At 46.1% G+C, this 18,931-nt stretch overlaps 1 protein-coding gene across 1 annotated transcript; it reads left to right on the top strand.

Moving 5' to 3' along the window:
• Positions 1-12: 12 nt before the first annotated feature.
• Positions 13-12,058, top strand: LOC133971119 (sphingosine kinase 1). The gene is made up of 5 exons (XM_062408349.1): positions 13-442; positions 6,794-6,943; positions 9,624-9,718; positions 10,089-10,204; positions 10,753-12,058. The coding sequence occupies exons 1-5, from the start codon at positions 13-15 to the stop codon at positions 11,657-11,659; spliced, it is 1,698 nt and encodes a 565-aa protein (XP_062264333.1). The 3' UTR covers positions 11,660-12,058.
• Positions 12,059-18,931: the final 6,873 nt, after the last annotated feature.

The following is an 18,931-nucleotide window of genomic DNA, read 5'->3' as shown; positions in this document are numbered from 1 at the left end:
TCTCCGCCCGGGATGGAGAGAGACGCCTCGGAACCACCGGAGCCGTCCCGCCCGCGGAACGGGCCGCTGGGCTCGCTGTACGGGGAGTTCACCGACACGCTCAACGACCGGCTCCGGTACTCGGTGAGCCTGACGGAGAGCGCCCTAACCATCCAGCGGATCTCCTCGTCGCCCGGCCGGACTAAGGTGGTTTTTAACTTGAGCGACTGCACCGGGTGCCGGGCGCACCGAGGGCCGGACGGCGCGGACGTCGGCGCCTACTTCACCGCCTGTTTCTACCCGTTCAAGCGGCGCTGGATGAGCGCGGGAGTGGCCCGGCAGAGGGTGGAGCAGAGCTTTCGGGTCGCGATGGTTCAGGACCCGCTCGCCAACCTCCAGGAGGCGGAGAGGTGGGCTCGTGCCATCAGGGATGCGTCCGGGCTGCAGGCGCCCCGGAGAGACGGTGAGCAGCCGGCGGTGGTGGTGGGGAGTCCGGGGACATGGGCACCGTGGAGAGGGAGAATTTAAATTTGACATAACTTTATTTTTAGAATGTTTATGAAAAACCATAAGTCGTCACTTTGGTTTGTCATTTCACATACTATTCATATTATAGGCTTCTTTACACACACACACACACACACACACCTTTATTGAAGTAAACTGTATATTCATAACACAGCCGGATAATTATAAAAGTGTTTCAGCTTTCATTTATTCACATATATAGGCTACTTTGTATTTATGATACGAATTAAAACACACACATACAGACTCACACCTCTATTTAACAGACTAATTCAGCAGGATAGTATATTTATGATTAAAGAAACACAAACACAACAACACACAACAAACACTACATGGTCACAATAAACACAATACAATCTCAGATCTAACTCAACTAGTGAGTACCAGTGGTAACAACACAACCAAACCAGCACCTGAAAAGAAGCCAAGGAAACACAGGGAACAAAAGATCTCATATTTCATGAAAAAAGGAAAATACAAAAGAATGTTGGTAACACACGCTCACATTGTGTGTATGTGCAAAAAGTTTTGCAAAGTTAGCGTTTGAAGGACAATAGAAAGTAAGCTAATCTGAGGAGAGGCTGACCCAACTCCTGACTTCAGCTCCACGTGATAATTGGACCGAGCTGCACCTTCCTATTGGCAGGAACTGGTTTGGCAGAGAGACACATTCCATCAGCTCTTTGAGGACCTGCTCTACCTGCTCTACCTGCTCTACCTGCTCCGAGAGGTGATCGCTACCCGCCTGCAGCAAAGTACAGCTCGATCAGTCAAACAGAACCAGGCCACACTATGGTAACTTAAACAGGTAGATTACCATCTGATCCCCTGTCAGCAGAGAGCGTTACCTGCCGCTCGCGCCTCATTATTCCAGTGAAGTTGAATTCCCACTGAGAGTTGGTTGTTGACGGGTGGAGGACTCATATCAAAACAAAGGCAGTTTTTCATCCTGCTCAGCAGCAGCTTCGTCTAATTAGGTCTCATCACGTCTTGCTCTGTTTAAAATGCAGACTGTCCTCAGGTTCCTTTGTCTTCCAGTCTCATTAGCTCCGTCCTGGTATACAGTCCTTTATATGAGTTCTGTGATGAGTCTAATTACCACTATCACTCATTTGGGAGGAAGGGGCGAGTTGCTGATGATGAGACAAAAGTTTGTTTGGGTGTCTCATATGATATCTGGATGTCAGATAATATCCTCTACTGCCCGGTCCACCTCCAGCTACCAGCAGTTCGAAGGGGAAGCGGATATTTGACTTGGCAGTGACTAATTTGGAATGCTGGTGGCCAGAGATGGAGGGGGAGTGTAGGAAGAGGTCGGCCTCCTCCTGGTATGGCAGCCTCCAGGTGGACACAGCAAGACTCAGAGACAGACTGGTCCCTGTGTGGAGACGAATGTCCAGCCGCCCTCTGATCCGCGGCCAGCAGGACTCTGGGCTCCAGCCCTGTATGAATGCTGGGCAGGCAGGCAGATGGTAACCTAAGAGGTAACTGGGCAGCCCTCGCACGGCCCCATCACTGCCCTCTCACTGGACCCATCAAAGAGCCCCCCCCAACACACACACACACACACACACACACACACACAATAATCAACCAGCTCAGCCATCTAACTGCCTGCTAGCTCTCGGTTCAGCCCTTCTTTGCCTCTTTTGAGCGCAGCGATGATCATATTATTAATTTATAAGCTTGTTTTAGCATCCCATATCCAGGCCTCAGCCAATAATACAGCATTTAACAGAATGCATTATGGGTTTTAAATGGGGCGGCACTGCTGCTTTTCTGCCTGCGTTGCAGAGGGTGCGTGAAAGTCTGTGTGATTCACTAATCCCTCATACAACCTTCAGTTAATTGCATGTCATCTCATCGGGCAATGCAGATGGAAAGGTTGGATTAAAAGTGCAGATGCAGAGCGAGTTTGGTATTTAGCTATTTAGATATCTGGGTTCGGTGTTGAGTCACCACTGTGATGAACTTTCAGGAGAGCACAACCCTGACCAAGGCTGCGTTACTTTTCTTAGCTACACAATGGTGGTAGTTACAGGTTTGTAGCCCTCTTTGTTACCGCCCAGGAAAAAGCCCACACCTCCGTGAAACCAGATTTAAATCCACTAGATCCAGATTTAGATCTGCATGAAATTGCACACACTCATGGAAACCAATATGTCTGAGAAATCAATGAGAAATATGAACACATCTCCTGCATCCCCACCAAAAATTGAATCCCTGACCAACATGGAATCCTTCCACCAAGTTTCCTGGTAATCCATCCAGTAGTATTTGCATAATCCTGCTAACAAACAAACAAACAAACAAGGGCGGATAAAAACACAATGTATGATAATAATGTGTGAAAGGGGGAAAGGTGTAGTTTACAATGAGGCTGTGTAATTTAGTTTGTGTTGTAGTCTCACAGGGTTCTCTTTGTCCTCAAGGTTCATTTGAATGAATGAGCTGTAAATAATGAAGTGACCACACTGGGATGACGTCCTGATCGTGTTCATATTCTGCCAAAGTATTTCCCTGTGCTGAGAAAAGCTCAGAAGCTCCGAAGCTCCGAAGCTCCACAGCTGCACGTGAAGCCACGAGATGATTTTGACTGGATTTGACTTTTCCGACTCGTGCCAGCCTCTGGTGCTGCCGGCTGTGTCCTCGTCTGTTACTCAAACAGCTGGTGGGAGAGCCGGCTTCAGATTGAACATTTATCCTGACCCAGTGCACCTTCAATAAATTTGCAAATGGAGCCTGAATGCGTCACCAGGCGACCTCTCGCCCTGACCAGCATCTCGGTCCCTCTGGAGCCTCTGTCTCCGGCTTTGTGACACGGATGGCCTGTCAGCCCCCCCCCCCCCCCCCCCCCCTTGTCCCCACCCAGCCTGGTGATGCCTCAGGGGGCAGTGGTGTTTACTCTGCGTACACTTCCTCCACTCCTCTCCAGAAAAACGCTCACCCTACCCTGGAATGCAGCTTGTTTGCAGACACGTCAGACCGGTCTGGACAAAGTGTCAGTTGCACTGAGACGGCTTTCACACAATCGCCCACATATTTGTTTTCCACGGATCCAACCTGTGCCGCAGTGTGTGATACCGGAGGCACACCGAATCTTTATTTAGCTTTTTTTTCTGCACAGTGATGCACTTGTGGCTTTCGAGACGAATACTCTGCTCTGTCAGCTCAGCTACTTGTTAACACTGACACATGGTCACATCCAGTCTGCCTGTCCCCACCCTGTCTATCTTTGTGTGTGTGTGTGTGTGTGTGTGTGTGTTCAGTCACTTGCTGCTGTGAAATACACACTCTGCAGTTAAAAGTTTGTTTGCCGGTGTGATGGCACATTGAGCTGCAGGTTATCTGACTTCACCTCATGGACAGATTTCACATACACCCTCGCACAGCACAAAGACGACACACACACACACACACACAGACACACACACACACATATACAGACAGACACAGACCGACACGCCCTTGGAAGGAGCTGTCTTCAGAAACCAGACGTACACTATCAAATCTTGTCGGTTAAAAATGTGAAAGATGCAGAATCATTTGTTTCACGCAGCATGAAAATGAACCCTCTTTTGTAATTATCATTATAATTACAAACTCCTTCAAAGAATCATGGCAACATGCAAATGATGCCGAAACATCATTATCTACTTAGAGGAAGAGACAGTCCTGTGCAAAATGATCAACTTGCAAGAAGAGGAGCATAGGCCTAATTCTGAAGGCAACAGCTACACTAAGCCAGTCTATTAGTTACACATAGAGCATAAACAATAAAAATATATTGATTAAAATGTATGATCACTGTGGAAGATGTCGTTGTGGCACTGTCGCATTTTATTGCATTATACTGCGATATGTTTCTATTAATATTATAACCGCCTCTCAATCACTCAATAAACAGATGGTTTCTTGCAGGGCTTTGATATTAAGCTGCAGTTGTTTCATTTTAAGGGAACTTAATCAGCACTTAAACAGCATTTCATAATCACCCACACTCTGACATGATGATGAATGGTATTTAGAAATATCTATAAAGTTACTATATATTTCAAACAGTTACTAGATCTGTGTGAATCACCTTCTTCTAAGTTATTTATTCATATCAAATGAATAAGTTCTGTCCTGCATGACAAGTGATTAAGTGCAGCGAGTCAAGCTACATGGGTCTGAATTAGCTGCACAGTAATAAGACTGAACGGCCGTTTCACTTCATCATTCTGTTTGAATAGCTGCATTACTCTGAGACCTGGACAGCAGACCTGAGGTCAGGAACCAGTGTGGTGTAGACAGTGTGACGATGTCGTGAATTCCAATGTCAGCGTGGCCGGAGGATTTTTTCTTTTTAACGAACAAGAATTTGACCTTGTCCCCTCGTAAAGGTCAAATATCCGTGGGTCTAGTAAAGCTTTGCCATTCAGCTCAGCACACTTGAGTGTAAATCCCCGATTTTAAAGCGCTTTCACTGTCAAAAAACACTTTCCGCTGTATTCTGGAAGTGTAGAGAGGCTCTTTTGTGTCTGAAAGCCACATTGTGCTCCGTTACAAGCAAAAACAAAGGCGACCCTGTGTGGGTGAATGGAGTCAGAGTTGAGCGTGTGCCTGTGTGTTGTTGCCCTCTCACCTCACTCTTCCTGTTGGGTTCACACCTCTTGCTCTGAGATATTTATGTCCCTGTGCCGGGTCCCACTGAGCGACAGCATCGGTGCATCGGTGGAAATTAAACCGTAAAAAAGGAAAAACACTCAGACTGCTCAGACCGAGGCAGACATGTTAGTGAGTCAACACAACCCCTCTGTACGAGGACCCTGACGTCCCACATGATATATGATTGCAACAGAAAACACATTTTTGGACATTTTTATTCATGTTTTTCTACTTGTTCATGCAATCCTCCTGTGCCACTGCAATTTACTTTATAACATTTAATACTAATCCACTACAGTGAAAGGTGTATATAATACACATTTTCAGCATTTTATATTTAATTTTCTTTAATTTAATTTTTTATTCTATTGCCTTTTGAAAATATCTTTTACCAGCATTCTGAGCTGCCTGCTGCGGTGACTACTGAATTTCCTCAGTGTGTGGATGAATAAAGTTTCATTTTAACTTATATTTATTATCTTGTGTGCACAAGTTATTATCTTGTGCTCACATAATAAATAAATTGTGAATACGTTTATATTATTTAGTAAAGACATGACTGGCTGATGCTTTGAAGCTTTTAAGAGTTTGTTAATTTCCCAAGTTTTACGATAGATAGTTACTTGTTCCCACAAGATGGTAACTAATCCTTTGGGACTTCAGGGACTCTGTTCATCTGGCGTCTTACTGTATCCCTCTCGCTTTACTCATTATAAGCAGGAGAGCTGCAACCAAAGTTCCCAGATATGTTAGAATTTGATACGGTTTCTGCCCTCCACAGCCCAGAGGGAATGGTTTGTTCTTTGTCCTTTCAGATTCACTTGATATGATCTCTGATGAGTCTGTGGCTGCTTTAAAGGTCGAGGGCATTGGCTGCAAAATCCAACTCCAGAGGGAGGAAGCTTTTCTCTGAATTTGACTTTCTTATAAATCCCCTTTTAATGTTAGCCGGCCAGTGCAACACAGTTAAGAAGTTAAATCTCATCCTCACACAAGGATATGAAGAAAAAGAGAATGACGTCATTCCTATCTGGGAATAATAAATGATTTTTCCGTCTGTATAAGCTTCTGTTCGTGTCTATAATCCTGCAGAGACTCTTCAGAAAATGCTTTTTTCTGTACTATGTATGATGCTGTTTTCTGACTGCGTATTTCTGACATTACTTCATATGATTGGGGAGGATTTTCTAATTGCTGTTGCATTATATGTTTAATCATGAGTGGTTTGCTAGTTGGAAGTAAACAACCATAAAAATGACCTTAAGCCAGGAGCTGAATCCCAACCAGGCCCAGATGAAGAAGAGTCACTCCACGAATCCAATAGAGCAACAGGAGAATCTCCTCACGGGCATGACCACAGTGTCAAAGAGCTGCTATTAATAATCAGATCCCACCAGAGCAGCATCTTCTCTGTTGGGAGGAAACCAGCACGTCACATTAACATGAAGCATCGTCAGTCTGAATGCTGTCACAGCCGGTGACTCCTTCACGCTCTTTTTTTATCACGGTGCATTTCTGTGCCGCAGAGACCCAGAGGCACGACGCTGTCCTTATACATTCTATGAATTATTTGATCGTGCGTGAGAAGACCTGCTCTTACCTCCTCCCTCTGCGCCCCCTCTGTCTGTCTCAGGTGTGACGTACATGGAGGTGCGGCGGCCCTGCAGAGTCATGGTACTGGTGAACCCTCACTGCGGGCGCGGCCAGGCTCTGCAGCTCTTCACCGGCCACGTGGAGGGGATGCTCACCGAGGCCGCGGTGCCCTACACACTCATCATCACAGGTTCGTAACAGTTGCACACATGCACGACTCTGTTTGTCTCCTCAAGGTCACCCTGACATGGAACAGCGAGGACGGGGATTACACTTTCATACCAATCATGGTACGCCGATGGATGGACAGGACACTATATGGGTCCTCTGAGTGGAGACATGCAAAGGTCGCCCACCATCCGACGTAGGAGCAACACCCTCGCACTGAGAGAGAGGCAAAACGGTTATAGTTTGGAGATTAACACACACAAAGGATTATAGTCATTCTGTGGATCTGTGTAGTCATTATGGATGACTGTGCAACAGGGAATATTACATTTCCATTCATACAGACGGCCCATCTCTCTCTCTCTCTCTCACTCACACACACACACCCACACACACGCACGCACACACGCACACAAACACACACACACACACACACACACACACATGCATAACCACAGTATGAGGTCTTTTTTTTCAATTTCTGTTGCACAAACAAACTTTCATCTCTGCAGGAATTGAGCTGTCTAGTTATTATGCATCATTTGTGAAATTGGAGCAAACATGAGCACACACACACACACAAACACACACACACACAGTAACACACACAGTACCACACACACACACACACACACAGAGTGTATAGTACTCAAGCACATGCACAATGTCTGTTTGATTATGATACAAGGGGGACTGGGTTTGTATTTTGGGGGTTATTATTTGGATTATCTGTTATTTATTGTTTAGATGTGATCATACTCATTTGGCAGGAAGTAGGTCACATAGGATATGGGCGGGGGTTGTAGTTTATGTCAGCACCGGTTCACCTTTATGTTGAATGTGTGCACGTTACAATATGTAGGTCTTTTTTTCAGTGATTTCTTAACTAGCGCGTCCTTCAAACTATTCCGACCTCAGCCTCTCAGCGACTCGTCTGTTTTTGTGGAGTTGCTCCACACACTCATTTAAATTGTCACATTAGTCGGCCCAGCTGCTCCAGATTCTGTACGAGCGGGCGACGGCTCGACCGCGACCTTAACCAATGTCATGTGTTACTTACTAATGTCACAGGCTCTGAACCTCAAGTGAGCTCTAAATACCATGAAGCTGCTAGGGAACAGGGAGACACACTAATGTCCACTGTTCAGCGGAAAGAGCCTCACTGACCCTTGGAGGTTTACCAGGCAAAAATAGAAACCTGTGTCCTCTGGCTACAGCTCGATAATACGCCGGCTGAATCTTTGATATACGGCTGGAAGAGAGATGGGGAATGACAGTGAAAGACAGGTTGGGAAACAGAGAGAAAACTGTGTTTGTTTATCTGTGAAAGAGTTCTGAAGCCCGGGCTCTCTGTGCGGACTCCTGGGACTTAGAGGAGAGGCAGCATCTGGACGGTGATGAAAAAAGACAGAGTAATTACTGCTGTCGACCCAGGCTGCAGAAGAATAGAGCCGAGGAGAAAGAGGGAGGGAGGATACGTGTCGCTGAGGGCTTTCAGTGGTCCGACATCGTAGCCAGGCAAATGTGACTGTGAGTGGATTAGCTGGCACAACCTTTGCCAGGGGAAGCGCTCCTTGATGAATATATCACATGGCCTTTGCCCAGGGAAGGACAAGTACCCTAACCCTTCTTGAGTCAGCATGTACCTTTTACATACTGTATGAAGCATCCCGTGTACCATGCTCCACCTCTACCCTGGTTGACTTCAGGCAGAGAGGAAGAAGAAGTGAAAGAAGTGAAGTTTAGCCAAGATATTTGTATTAGTGTGTATTTACAGAGACAAGATCTGTGCAGCCCCGTGGAAGAAGTCTCCACAGCTTTCAGGTTCAGGTCCCAGTTCCTGTTTGTAATACATAATAATAAGGAAGTGCCTGGGAAGTAAAGCATCATCCTGGTCTGGCTCAAAGTGCTGAGTCAGCTGTTCCGTGCAGTTACTCCCTCTGCCACTGTCCGTCAACACAGGACTGCTTCACCGCCTCCAGCCGGCCCGGCTCTCTGCAAACAGACAGCAGCATCATGGGGGAGCACGGCTGGGAGACGGGGAAGGAAAAGGGATGGGGGGGGGGGGGGATTTGTTTTTATTCCAGCTGATCAATACCGTGGCTGAAGTGGAAACATATTTCCTCGGCGATGGCAGTGCATCAATACTCAGTAACTTCCCCACTGTCTTTCTGCCTGCTCCTCTTCCCCCTCTCCCTCTCTCGCTCTGGAGCTGTTTCATCCACACACACCACACACACCACCACACTGGGGAGTCTCAGCTGGCAGAGCTGTAGACTTTAACGCTGGTGGGATGAGTCCGCCGAGTCCCCCTGTGGAGGGACCCTCTCAAAGACGACGCCAGTAAAACTAGGCTGAACAAACAGCGCAGTCCTCCGCCTGCCAGCGCATTAACCGACACTCGTGCACACACATGCTGACATTTGTCGGTCACAGATGTTCGCAGGCCGGCTAAGCTGCCGTGGAGCTGTTGAGTAGCCGCCGGACGGGTTAATGTGATATGTCTGTGCCGATAAGGGGAAATTGAATCTCTTTCCTGCCTAATCTGCCTGATCCCACCCCAGAGGCTGGCGAGGATGGGAGTGTGTCTCTTTCTCTGCCCTTGGCCTTGTTTTTTTGGGGTGATTTTTTTGTCTCCTACATTCACATTTTTCGGCTTTTGTCTTGTTTATTGTTTCTCTCTCATCTCTTGTGTCCCTCAGAGCACCAGAACCACGCACGGGAGCTGGTGAGGAAGGCGGACCTGTCCCAGTGGGATGCCCTGGTCATCATGTCCGGAGATGGACTGCTGTTCGAGGTGCTTTGCCTTCACCTGACCTGTTTCTGTCTCTCATTGTCATACTGTTGTAAACCAAGCACAGATGGAAATGATATAACCCTCACACCCCTGTTTCTATTGTTAGCGCTCCTCACGACAGGAGTGTAAAAAATTAATTTGAATTTATACACGACAAACAGCTCTGTTGCTGTGATGCATCTCAACTCTAGCTCCTAAAAAGCCATTGTGTGGATTCTGCTCATTAATACATGAATCCTTAGCCAGAGTGGATACTTAGTATACTTGACACAGAGCAGCTGTAGAGCTACATCCTATCACAACTTTTGATCTTCTTTCTATTGAGGCCCCTGCTCTGTTTCTCTTGTTGTCATTGTTCTCGTTCATTCAGGTGATAAATGGTCTGATGGAACGAGAGGACTGGCAAGAGGCCATCCAGACCCCTCTGGGTATTCTCCCAGGTGGCTCAGGCAACGCCCTGGCGGCCTCCGTCCACCACTACTCACAGTGAGTGCGTCCATTAATGAGTCATTTAAATGCATGGACCAACAGTGCAAAAGAAGAGCAAAGAACAGGCCTCCTCGTCCTGAAAAAAGAACGATTTATCTCCTTCCTGTGTAATTATGCCGAAGGCTGACTGGGCACATCGTTCCTCGGGGGGGAGAGAGACAGTGGAGCGAGCTGGAACTGCTTGGCTGTGCAGCAGGAGGTCATTTCAGGTTGATAACTCTCAACGGAGTGATGTAATGGGTTTAGAAAATCACACATTAAGAGTGATTAAAGTGCAGCAGTGGAACCAGTGAACCCAGCACCTATCCAGCATATTATCTCCATCTGCTGGGTGGTTGATGGCACAGCAGCAGAGACACAAATGTAGTAGTCAACTCTGTGTCTGTCATGAGTCCGAGTGCCCTCTGTTAACTTAACTAAGTAAATTGGTGAAAATGTAAAAAAAAAGCCCAATCTCTATATTTATTTACTTAAATGTAGAGATTCCTGTTTACTGTACGCAGCTATATTTGTTCTGACTCTTGATTTGTACAACAATCCCTCAGGTCGCCTCCAGCATGGAACGAAGAGCTACTGCTGAGCTGTGGCTTCATGTTGTGCAAAGGTCTGGTCGGCTCCTTGGACCTGGTGTCGATCCACTTGGCCTCTCGCCAGCGCCTCTTCTCCTTCCTCTCCCTGGCCTGGGGCTTCGTGGCAGATGTTGACATCGAGAGCGAGAAGTACCGTCACGTGGGAGCCATCCGCTTCCTGATGGGCACACTGGTGCGCCTGGCCTCCCTCAGGGTCTATCAGGGCAAGTTGGCGTACCTGCCCGTTAAGGAGGCGCCAGTTCCAAAAGGGAACATGAAGGCGAACCAGCCTCCCTCCACCCCTCAACACCCCTCGCTCTGCTCCTCCCTTCCCTGTCGACTCATCCCCAACCCCTCTCCCAATCAGAACGCTCATCACAACCACAACACCACAAACTGCAACCACAACACCATCTCCAACTCCCCCAATAAGGCCATCACCTCCAAGAGAACTGAGATCAAGAGTGATGGCAAGACCGTGGTACTGGTGGATTCTCTTCTTCCTGGTCTGGAGCAGCCGGTCCCAGAGAGCTGGACAGTGGTAAAGGAGGAGGACTTTGTCTTGGTACTGGCTATTTACCAGTCCCACCTTGCTGAGGACCTGTGGACAGCCCCTGGCGCGCTGGCAGATGACGGGCTCATTCATCTGTTCTACGTGACAGCAGGGATCTCACGTCCCGCCCTGCTGCGCCTTTTCCTCGCCATGGAGAAGGGCGCCCACTTGGCGTGCGGCTGCCCCCACCTGGTGTACGAGAAGGTGAAGGCCCTGCGGCTGGAGCCCATCACTCCGCAGGGCGTGATCACCGTGGATGGAGAGATGGTGGAGTACGGGCCTGTTCAGGCTCAAATCCACCCGGGACTGGCCAGACTCATATGTGGATGAAACTGGATTATACTAATCTTTCTTCTGGGTGTAGAGCTTTTCTAGTTTGGGCCTTTTTATATTCAGTGCTGATTCCTTTACATATGCTGTGTTTTTCAGAAGTGCCAAAGACATTTGAACAGCCTCTGGAAATTCCTCTATTTTTCTATTGAAGCAACTTGTGCTCGCAATGTTAGATTCAGGGTTCAAGCCATGGATGGTGGTTCTTGCTGCTGGCTGGTTCCAGCTTAGAGACACACAGAGGGAGTGTGTGTGTGAGCGTGTGTGTGTGTGTGTGCGCACCAGAGAGATCTTTATGTTTGAGTGTGAACCCAAGAGTGTGTACTGCATTGTTCATGCTGCTGTCCGACCTCATAAGCATGAAACACATGAAGTGTAGCACATGTTCCCGTCCTGGGATGCCCCCTGTCCCACTGTACCACACCAGGCCGCCAATCTCCCTCCTGGGCTCAAACAGCATCACCTCCCCCTAAGCTTGGTAAAGAGGAGCTTTCTTTCTGAGGAGATATAAATCCCCTAGGGATTTAATGTTGACATATCTTTAATCTTTGCATAGTATTTATGAGAAAAAACAACAACGACAAAAACACAATAGCAGATCTAGTCAAAGTAAGAATTAGCACCCGATTCTGGAGGCAGACAGAAACCCGACCAGCCCAGCTTCCACCTCCACCACCGCCCGATCCATTTCCTGCCGTGTCGGCTCTCTTACCCTGGTTGATCTGCAACCATCATCAAACTGCAGCAACTGCCTGCACTCGCACACAAACACACACTCACCTTCTTTTCCCCCATCCCCCCTCCTCTTATGCACAGATCCTCACACACACACACACATACACTCATTCCCTTACATCTCTGCAGCACTTAGTCAGGGGGGAGGGGTCTGGTCTGCCTGTGTGCACATGATCCCCTCTCCTCCTGCCCTCCTGAGTTTGTACTCTCACTCGGTTAATGAGCTATCAGCACCTAATGTGGCCTTAATATAAAGCTGTAAATCTGCTGAAGAGAGTTGGAGAAGTGTTTGGTTTGTCTCCATATGAAAGCTTTAAAGTGAGTTTCAAAGAAGTGTAGAGAGCGGGGGGGGGGGGGGGGGGGGGGGTTCTTCACCTGAGTTGCATATTAAGGTGCGTGACATCGATGTGAGCTGGAGGGAGTCAAGTGTTCTCCGACGCCGTGTGGCCTTCTCGCTGGTGATGGTGGTGTGAGGATGAGAGTTAGTGCATTGGAGCAGAGGAGAGTGTAAATGTTAGAATTATCATCCATGGACCCCTCCAGTTTCTCCTTCTCTCACAGACACACACACACACACACACACACACACACACACACACACACACACACACACACACACACACACACACACACACGCACACACCGGTTTAATTCAGGCCGCACCAGGACTGTTATACCCTCAAGTGATGCATTAGCTGAAAATCATCACTTATTTGAGTGTGGGCCGTCTTCCCTCATCTTAAAAGACAGATCATATTCATTAAGCTGAATTTCACTCAGTAGAGCACATACCTCCACCAAGGCCCAACAGTCCCTTTGAATTAAAACTAACCTTAAAACAAAGGTCACATTACTCAGCTACACATCGGTGCTACTTCCTGGTTTTATTTGTTACCACACGGCGGGTAAAAAAAGTCCCAATGAAACCCGTCACAAGTGAGATTTTCCGGGGACCTGAACCAATATTGCACTGATCTGCTCGAACCCTCCTAAGTATTCACTCATAATCCTCTGAGAAATCAACAAAAATTTTAAAGAAAGAAACTCCTGTATCTGCCCCCTGATCCAGATCTACACCAAAATATAACAGTCGAAATGTTGATGCAAACAAAACATTCTGGGTGGAGGTGATTATCAAAAAAGCTCAACGTCATCAGGGTGAAGGAGATCATATTGTCATATTGTCTGAATGCTGATGCATCCTCTGAAAACTCAATCACCTCTAATGCTGAAAGTGAAAAGCAGAACACAGTCAACTCAATGACAGACTGTTTTCCTCTAGTGTTTTCTGAAGCTCGCGAGGGAATCATGAGTTATTGGATTCCACTGAAAGAAGCATTGCATTTATATTTATCTATATATATATAGTTTCTTTAGGGTCTGTGTTAAAGGGATTGGGGCTATGATTGGGGGCTGAACCTTGTGCTCCACTTTGAACCCTCCCTTTGACTTCCGTTTGGTTAAATGGAGACAGTGTCAGGGCTGGGGAATCAAAACTCAAAAGTTTCCAACAATAAGAGAATAAAACATAACTGAAATATATATTTTAGGACTTCACGTGCAAGACAGTTGTGCATGAATAATACAACATCTGCACTGCCGGGCTGTTTTCTTCATGCACATGAAGAAGAATCGCAGGTTACACTTGTGGACGATCAGACCCAGATGTGTCAACTGAGCAGAGAAGAGACGTCCGCTCTAATTATCAGGTTCAAGAGAGACGGAGCAGAAACAACGATTCGTCTCCTGCTGTTCAGACCGATGCAGCCAACAATTAGCTAACGTAGCTAACCAGTAGCAGAAAGCAAATAAAGAAGGAGGACAGGTCAGCTCCCAAAAGTGAAGCCAAAGCGTTTTGAGTTGACCTTAGTCGACATCCGTAAATGTCGGCTATCCTTTTCACCGCAGTGCCGACTTTTGCCGATTACTTGATTTTTTTTTAACATCCTGGTTCTGTCATTTACATTCACACTGTACCTCCTGCCATTACTGTGTCCTCAGTGGAGTTAACCAGGTGCTTTCAGGGCATTAACATGTCCTTCGGGATGCACTCAGGCCCACACGCATTGTTAAACGTATAAAGTACAAGTCATGGGGTCGGTTGGTGGGGGGGGGGGGGGGGGGGGGCTATGCAAATGCCCTGTCATGGTTGCAGGATAATCTGGAGTGAGGGCTCCCTCTGCTGGACCCGCTTGCTGAACAACGTGAAATCTGTGTGAGTGACAGGGCATCCTCCACAGAGAGCCCACAGAGAGCGCATTGTAATCGATTACAAGAGGAATTGAGTTACAGAGAAGCACAGCTGCAAAGTATAATCCAAGTCAATGTTAGTGTGGGAGACACTACTGTTGAGTTACTGGTACGATACTGTTAAATTGTTATATTCCAATGGCTGCTTTAATGTAACCCCCCCCCTTTTTAAAACGTTGAATATTTGTCTGGTTCAATACTGTCATGGTAGAAAGTTGTGTTCTCAGGCTCCTCTGAGAACCTGAATCAGTTATTCTCTCTGTACCATGTACACATGTTAAATCTTTGTAATCCACCTGATGTAATACTAGGATCTACAGACAGGGGATGAGTGTCATTGTTTTCCATTGTGTTGTATGTGGTGATATAAAGGGGCATACAGTCGATCGGGGGGATTCATGTAGTATCACTGAATGTGTTGTACCCTCCGCGTTAGTGACCACACAAATACTGTTAATTTGAATAAGGGAAAGTAGCTTCTCTAGTAAGTGCCTTAGCCAGTACCAAGGATAGCAGATAGGTGGCGCACAGTGAAATAATAAAAAGGAAGATAAACAGAAGCACATAGATCTGCACAGGGTACGACACAATTCTCTATTTTATGATAGATTCCATAGATCTGGGATGTTCCATGAAGAGAGTGGATTTAAAGGTGTAACGCTCATATACGGTTGTTCTTACACTCATTGGACTGGCTGTTGATCACCAGGTATTAAGCATCTCATTTTATTTTATTGTAACGCCTCTTTTTTTAAAGCTCAATAAATGAATTCATACAGAAAACGTGTTTGTTCTTTTCTCTGAGCGAGTCATTTAATTAGGTAGTGAATGTGGGTTGATCAGATTGTTTACTATCTTACGTACGCACAAGAAAATTACTTGTGTGCATAGGATGTAAATACAAAATACATTTTTAAGGACTGACAGTTACTATTGACGACAAGTGCATGATAGAAAAAGTGCGCCATTAGAGGAACTGTATGAAAGTGTGTGCCTGAATGTACTTTAAAGCCCTTTGAGTGATCAATAAGACTGGAAAAGTGAGAGAAATGTTAGATTAGTGTCATGGACGAGTATGAATCACACAAGATTATAATTAGGAGGAAATCACGGCAGGTTGCAATTAAATTCAAGTATAATTTAAATTAAATAAATGAACATAAATATTCTTATTAATATATGAATCGCATGTATTTGGATAAACATTCTGAATGCAGACTGGGGGAGACTGGCATCAAACCCGACAACCCTCTGGTTAGTATATATATATACATATACATATATATATATAGTGACCCATACCTTTTAAACTTAACAAAGACTGCAACCTGGATTCATTTGATTGGTTATCATGGTGCACTACCCCTGTTCCTCCACTAGATAGAGACAGAGGCTGTGTCTCTGTTTTATTTAGCCCCAACAACAAGCCTCCTTAAGCCTCCTATTGGCCCGCAGAGGGGAATCAGGTTAGACACAAACTGAATGTTCTATAGAGGTATAAGAGTTACTCTACAGGTTTTATTACACGTCATTATTTTTAACACATTAAACTCATGGTGACTGGTGACTGAACATTCCTGTTGTCAGAGCTCTTGAAGGTTCATGGCCAGGAGATGGCATTATAGTCTAAGTAGTAATGGTTTGTTGCTGTGATGCTGGGGGAAAAGGGACTTTATTTGAGTGTGTGTGTGTGTGTGTGTGTGCGTGTGTGTGTGACACTTAGTGCTCTAGCGGCCCTGAGCAGTTGTAACACAGGCTGCAGACGTACTGTTCCAGAGGAAGCCACAGATCACTGCTGTGTGTCCCGTCCTCACCTCGGATGTGTCACTCTCTGCTCTCGTCGCCTGACGGCCACAAAACATGAGTCACACCGAAGGTCACCTCTAAGCTGCCACTTGTATCATCATCCATTACAATAAGGGATCTCAAGTCATCTTTGACCTTTGTCGTACTGTGCTCACCAGCGGCTGCCGTCTGGGGCACGTTTGGTCCCAGCGATGACAGCAGAGCCTAAAAAGTCTCATTTTCACAATAGCCAGGGGCTGAATATTTAGGTGACTAATCCGTCGGGGGGGAAGTGATACATCACAGTCACAACAATGCTGCTGTGTCATTAATTTCAGTCCCGACAACAGGGATCAAACATCCTCTGAGCTGCGGCGGCTGTGCTCTGCATGAGTGAGAGGATGGGAAGTGCAGAATAGTTGAACTCCAGCCGGCGAGAAGCTTCTGGACGAGGACTTTTAAAAAGACACACAGCTCAGACCCTGACGGGGTTATCATTGACCTTATCAGCCACTGCAGATATACTGTTATTGTCATCTTGCGGCATGGAGCAGTAAAACCCATTTTTATTACCCTTAGTAGCCTTGGAAAAAGCCCCTCCATCCTATAAAAAGCTCTTCTCTGGTAATTGTCACGAATCTTATTCATATGCTGAGGAATCCATGATGATGATGATGACCTCAGTCTCATTTATTTACTGAGCAGGAACCTTTTTATTTCTTGGAACAGCTTGGTACATATCCAATCACTCCTATAAAATAAGACAAGTCGTCTCCTGTGGCTCTCTGCAGGGGTTGAACACCTCGGAGGGATTGATCATAATTATGAAGGGAGGGGATTTAAAGCAGAAACTAGATGGAACAGTATTCATGTAGTGATTTTCCAGTCCCATCTGCAACTCTTATTAATTACAGTATAAGTTGCGTTCACCCATTCATACATTCAAACAGCAGTCAGGGACAATTTGATGCAGATTGGAGGAGCAGGAATCGAACCACCAACCCTCTGAAAAGTGAGTTGTGAATCATCTTTGTTTTGCAGAAATTACACTGAATTCGAGTGTTTACATAGAGAAGCTGAGCTGAGGAGCTTTTGTGAAATTAATAGTTTTTCTTTTAGCAAACAGGACAGAGGGAACAGCATCTCTCTGTTCTCTCTGTTCTCTCTCTCTCTCTCTCTCTCTCTCTCGGTCTTTAATTGTTTTCCTTCCCTCCTCTCTTCTCTTTTCTAACCTTTTCTGGCAGAATTAATTAAATGCCACTCCAACAATCTGTTGCATGCCAGAGCAAGGGTTGGACCCTGTGTGTGTGTGTGTTGTGTGTGTGTGTGTGTGTGTGTGTGTTAGTGTCTGTGTTTGTGAGAGAGAGGCCTCTCTCCTACCTGCTGCTCTGCCTCAACAGATCAGAGTCTCTCCCTCCTCCCTGGTTGGCAGCCGGCACATCTCGTGTATCGCAGCTGCCAAAGTTGAAATATCATTTTACAACGACACCGCTTTTCAATTACCCAGAACAACAAAGACATCCCCAGTGCCTATCTGAAAGTGCCAGGTAGCCCCGAGCTAACCTGCAGAAGTCAGAGCGGGGCAGAGTCTCCATTGTCTCAGAGCAGGCGTGGCTCGACATTATCTGGCCGAGGGCTGACGTGTCAGTCGCCCTGCGGCTGGACGGCTCCCTGTAGTGGAGCTGTTCTATAATGCACCAATAATTAATCAATGCAATAAATCATTTTTATCTTGTTCACTTTGTTATTGTAGGAAATTCCCAGCTCATCTTACAAAGCCTGGCATTCACCTTCAAAATAGAAGCCTAAGAGGAGAGTGAGAGTTCCTTGAAGGTGGAAAAGAAACCGAGTTTTACTATTATTACTTTTTTATATTCCCATTCAGACACATCTGTCATTTTATGAAAGTCATTGCGTCATTTTGCTTACCCCTCAAAAAGGATATGAAGTTTATTTTGTCTGCTTTTCTTCAGGGCTGTTCGGTAAACCAATATAATAAAGCAAGTAATGCTACTTATTTAAGACCAGCATTTTAGCATTGTGAGGCTGTTGCAGATACTAACTAGCACCACAGAGTGTAACTTATAATATTTAGTTTTTCCTTGAAGCCAATTGCAGGTGCTTTACAGGTGAAGTAAGTGATTTAAAGTCGGCTAGCCATTAAAATTCAGACATTAAAAAGTTAAATGTCATGTTTGTATCGCGAGAATTTCACGTCACTACCCAGACTGCCTTGTGACGTAAACAACAATGGTGACCCCTATTTTTTAAATGAAATATCAACGAGTTCGGTACCACTGTCCCACTTGTGTGTGTTCAGTAACGTTTTGATGTCTTTATTTATCTTTCTAGTTTGCCAGTGAGTTGCTGGTGCGATGTTAGCCACGTTAGCATGAGAGTTGTTTCGCTGTGTCAGCTACACTCAGTCCTGTGGCCTCTGCCAAGAATATCATGCTTTCATTGCCTTTGTTTGTCTGTGAGCAGGATTGCGTGAAATCTTCA

Source organism: Platichthys flesus, chromosome 16 (genome assembly GCF_949316205.1).
Source record: "Platichthys flesus chromosome 16, fPlaFle2.1, whole genome shotgun sequence".
Lineage (NCBI taxonomy): Eukaryota > Metazoa > Chordata > Actinopteri > Pleuronectiformes > Pleuronectidae > Platichthys > Platichthys flesus.
The sequence above is the reverse complement of the archived record's forward strand: the minus strand, read 5'-3'. Positions and strand labels throughout refer to the sequence as shown.